Source organism: Anneissia japonica, unplaced genomic scaffold, assembly GCF_011630105.1.
Source record: "Anneissia japonica isolate Jap-2015-1 unplaced genomic scaffold, ASM1163010v1 scaffold426_len1935630_cov189, whole genome shotgun sequence".
NCBI classification, from domain to species: Eukaryota; Metazoa; Echinodermata; class Crinoidea; order Comatulida; family Comatulidae; genus Anneissia; species Anneissia japonica.
The window spans coordinates 1439372-1444696 of record NW_022713172.1 but is presented as its reverse complement, the minus strand read 5'-3'; the positions used below and the strand labels follow the sequence as shown (position 1 = coordinate 1444696).

Genomic DNA, 5325 nt, shown 5'->3' with positions numbered 1-5325 from the left:
GACCCACGACTAGGTCGTCGGATCAGGTCACTGATTGTGCCATAAAAACTCATCCCGTGAACCCTACAAAGGAGTCCGGTCGACCCTCGGAATCCTCCGTTGGACATGTCGGACAGTTTGTTGGCTGATGTCCCAAATAATACCATAAAAAAGAAATACCGCCTGTGAATTGATAGGGCCTAGTTTTATTGTTCGGGATTTATTTATAATGAATATTCCTATAATGGAGGTGACAACATTTTGTTACTTACACTGCTTTTTCATCAGAATATGTGCCAAATAATACCATAAAAAAAGAAAAACATGATAATGTTGAAAAAATGGAAGTTTAGGTTAGATAATAGCTTTTTAAATACTTGAGGATGGTGTGCAAACACTTTTTTCAGACATGATCTTCCCATTATTAGACTAGATTAGACCAAAGGTTATTGCACTTGTGATTTTTATTACATTTAGGTTTAAAAGTTATTTCACATAACTATTACAGTATTACATTTAAGGGCAAATGTTATCCCATATAGCACCCTTACATTTACACATACAGTAAATATGTACTGTCTGCCAAAAATGACTGGAAAATCCTCAAATTCAAAATAACATTTTGAACAGCTCAATAAAAAGGATCAAATTAGTTACTAACTTGCAACCAGAAACGGGTTTACTATAAAGTTCCTTAAATTAAATACAAGCCAATTTAAGGGTCAATGCAAATATATACAGAAAGGTATATTTATTGGTCATTTAATTGAAGGGAAACTTTGTTCTCATTTAAATTACAAAACTCGTCAGACCTTTTTTACAATTGGGTCATGTGTTACATTTGAAGCTCACACTTTTATGAGTGCATGCCAACACATTGCATCTGTAAAAAAAGGTAAGAGCCCACCCTGAAATTTGTGACTAGGCATAACCATATGCAGTTGAACTTGTCTAAGTCAATCCAAAATGGCATTGAAAATATTTGGCATGTAAAATAAGATAGTTAAGGCAATTTAACTGTACTGGATATTTGGCTTAGAGGCACCCTTGCACTAGGGTGAAATATACAGTACAGTAGTGAAACCATGGAGCAATTGTAAGTCCTGGGAAATCTTTGGCATGAAAGGAGTTTGCTTTGAATATTTAAGCTACAGATGAAATCAGAAATCCCACTGGTGAAGCTGATCCTTTTTGAATAAGCAACTTGATGATTTCCAATTTTATTGACATATTCTACAAACTTAATAACAATGCATTTCATATTAACAAATAAAAGTACATGGAAATTGCACCAAACAAATTTATCATACATAAAACATTTAAATACTGTTTTATAATAAATGTAATTTCTTGACCAAAAAACCCCTAAAAGGTTAAATATTGTTTTATATAAAATTTGCTATATCTAACAAATCGCAACATCTATTAAAGCGCCTAAGTTTTTTTTTTGCTATTAAGTAACTAGGGAACTGGTAAATTATAGAAAGCTTTATCACAAGAGTTTTGCAATAGTCAATACGCTCACCATTGCTATATATCAGCTAAATATGCATTAGAAAACTAATAATACTTTTTGACAGACTAGCGTATGTACCAAAATACAGTAAATAATATTTTGTTTATACAAATTCGTTTCTTCCCCTCCTATTTTTTAGTGAAAATGTCAACATCGTGATGGTACTGTAATCTCCTAATTCCATAATTTTTCATGAATAAAGAAAGTCCATGAACTGATATTAGAATAACATTTAGAATGAATAACTTTCAAAAACATAACCACAAAACAGGACACTTTAATGATCTAAAAATTTATTCAATACATTAAAATCTTGCAAAGGGCAAATCCAAAATTCATTTCATTATTTTACTGTTTGATCTGTATGGTGTGGAGAACACATGAAACTAACATGGTGTCTAAACTATGTATATTTTTTCAGTACTGTGAGATTGGCGGCATTTACCTGTTGAATAAGAACACTAAATGAGGGCAGTCTTTATAGCTGACCCTCGGTGGTTAAAATCCACCAGTGTTCACAGGAATTGCTGTTGAAACTGCAGTTTGTGAAAAAAAAATCTCAATTTCAAAATGGTTTTTTGTACAAATATATTTGAAACATCAAATTCTATAGAATGAGAAAATATGCATACAATAAGATTGGCAGTCCTCAATGGTTAAAATACACCAGTGTTTAGAGGATTGCTGCTCAAATTATTTTTTTTTAACAAAAGAATATGAATTTCAATTGGTTTTTTTGTACAAAAATATTTGAAAATATGGTTAAAATTAATTCTCTATACAATTAATGAGTTTGTAAATATGATTAATTAATGTTAATATATAAGATTTGTTAAAAATTGTAATGATGTATTGAAAGCACATTCAATACATAATCATTCTTTCGATAACATTTTAAACCGTGGTAAAAAGGATGATATAAAATGCCACGAGTAACACCTGTTTACAAATACTTACCTTAAAATAAATAAAAAAATAATAATAATAATTCTATAATTACTAATGATGTAATGATCTAAATATAGAAATAATTTTCCATCATTAATAATGTTATGATCTAAAAACAGACACTGACATCTAAATATTTAAAAAGGTATACAGGAGATAAAATCACTACTTGTACTTGTACAACACCATAAAAATGAAATTTTATTTAAAGATTTAAATCATTCCCATCTGGAATTACTCATAAAATTCAGAAATTAAACAAATTAACGGATGTTTAAAATTAAGTGTTCAAACAGAAAGTACAATATGCAATCCAACTCGCTCCTTGGGATATTGTCATATAAAGTGGGTTTTTCTTTTCAATTAATTACTGCAATAAACCTGTCCGGCAGGTTATTATTTTAATGTTTAAAAAATAGTTTGGCCTGTTCCAAAATGCAGTTTATCATCAAGTTACCCTTGAAAATTTTCAAATCGTTTTGAATGACTGAGGCATCATTAATTTATGGTTTCTGAAATATATCAGATTGGTTTGTAATTATCCCCCAGATAAAAGATCAGTAATCCACTGCATTATCCTTCCTTTTGTCTCAATCTTCAACCTGTCCTGAATCATTTGTTCTCTATAGCCTACAATATGCAGCTACCATATGCATACCCCAGGGAAGTTTCTTGGGTCATTTTCTATAGGCCTTACTGCTCTTTCCATTCTTGGTGGCCTACTGTAGCCCACTTCTTTCCTCTAGGCCTCACAATTTCATTATCAGTTACCTCGGTTCTCTCCGGAATCTGTGATCATCAGTTTCATCCTTCAGTCGAGTGTGTCATTCTATGTTTCATTGTCTTTGTCAGATGCTTTTTCTCTGCAACTGCTTATGTGAAGGTTTTCCAGTTCTTTCCAAGGATCTATAACCATGGCTGGACTGTAGTAAATACTGATGTCATTGCTGTTCCAACTACCTTTATTACTCCCTCGTCCCTAACAAAAAAACAAAATTATGATAGTTAAAAGAAAACATAGTTTATTACTGGGTTCTTTTTTTTTACTTAATTCAGATTCGGTAACATGTATTATACAACGTAAATTAATTAAAATATAACAAATGTTACCAGCAAGTCTGGATCAGGTGAAGTTGCACCTATACCTATATTAATTCAGGTCTTCCTTTGTGAGGGCAATAAAACAATTGTGTTGTCGAAGCCAGACCAATCCAACAAGTTGGAAAAATACATTTCAACAAATCAAAATCATTGTACAGTATCCACAAAGTCAAACCTTATTTTGGTTCCATCCCCTACGACTATGTACTCTTCCATGTCCCTGACGACCTGGGGACCCGTACAGTGGACTGGATGTGTGGAAACCACGTGGTGAGAAGTTTGGATGATTTGGAGAGGGGAATTGAGACTGAGGTGAATATGGGGAGTTGTAGGGTGAGTTACGTTGATTATAGCCACATGGAGATGGTCCTCTGTACCTACAAAAAAAAATATGTATGTATAAGTCAAATATAAAATATATAACGGTAGGATAGTTTTAATTTTCAAAGTTGAAGTTTATTGACTAAGATTTGTGATTGTTGTAAGTCACCATCAAACAAATGGGGAAAAAATCTGCCTAAATTTGATAATCATTCTTAACTTAGTTAATTTGATAATCAACAGTAACTTCAGGTTCAGGTCACCATAGTTTTTAAGACGATTTCTTGGAGTCTGATTTGGCATTAAAAATAGATATTTGAATGAAAATGGCCTCTATAGTCTAAGTACTGGATTTTGGCCTAGCAGCCACCTTACCTTCTTAGGCCCCAGCCCCTACCCAACGAATGCCATCCGTTTTGGCCACGGACCAGTTCGACCACGATGTATTTAAATTAATATACAGAAAATCAGAAAATTAAGTGTTTGTCTTAATCTTATTAAATATACACTAGTCTTAATTTACATATTAGTTACCACTGACCAGTGAGAATTTAAAGTTTGTTAAACTTAGAATTACACTCTTTTCTTGTATGTTATGCCCGCCAAGCTACCCTTGTCAAATTGACATAAATGAAACATGTTTTACTTTCCAGACATTCTCTTTATTACTTTGAAGTCAAGACAGTCATATTTATTATTTATCAGTAAGACATAGGCTGTATTCAGCTGGTCATTCTTTGTTAAACCACGCCACCGGCGCACTGGTAAAATCCTACTTAACGAAGACGACCAGTCAAATAGAAAACCGGTAAAATACTCGGCAATACAAAATGGCTGCATACTGTAGTTACTGCAATACACGCTGCGTAATCGAGATTACTTTGGCTTGTGGCAGTATTGGTTTTTCGTATTTTGAATTCTGTTAGCCTACAAATAATTATTTTTTGACTTTATGGTAAATATTAGTTTTTATTTTCTGAAATTTTAATCTAAATTATATTAACGCAAATGTTGTTGCTAAACTGACCAATTGGCCATGTTTGTTTTGGTCATGTAGATAACTTAACGCTGATTAACGCATTCTGGTTTACGTTAATTTTCGTTGTAAACAAAGTCATTTTTACGAACCAGTCGAATGGAAATAATACTCAACAAAAAATCCTAGTCAATGAAAATGAACCAGTCGAATATGCCCATTTATTAGTCAGTCATTCAATTAATCAAATTGACTGAAAAACATACAAAATACAAATTAAAAATTCTGTTCCATACATTGCGGCAAAAACGGTCCTACTGTAACACATACCCAACTAGTTGGCGTAGCTAGGCCTATTAAGTACTTATAATTACTCTCCCACCAGACAACCACCCTAACTAGGCGCTTATACCCGATTCACATGTGAAGTTAAATTTAACAAAAAGTAACAAATCGTAAACGAGCGATCTCCCGAGTTATTCCT

The 5325-nt window shown here is 32.6% G+C and overlaps 1 protein-coding gene across 1 annotated transcript in view; it reads right to left on the bottom strand.

The window, feature by feature from the left end:
• Positions 1-1167: 1167 nt before the first annotated feature.
• LOC117108342 (M-phase-specific PLK1-interacting protein-like) overlaps positions 1168-5325 on the bottom strand; it is a 4858-nt gene continuing 700 nt past the window's right edge. Inside the window, exons 2-3 of the mRNA XM_033250329.1 lie at positions 3720-3921; positions 1168-3422 (exon numbers count right to left, since the gene is read on the bottom strand). Of these exons, the coding sequence (XP_033106220.1) occupies positions 3273-3422; positions 3720-3921 (352 nt within the window). The 3' untranslated portion in view covers positions 1168-3272. The remainder of the gene's footprint in view (positions 3423-3719; positions 3922-5325) is intronic.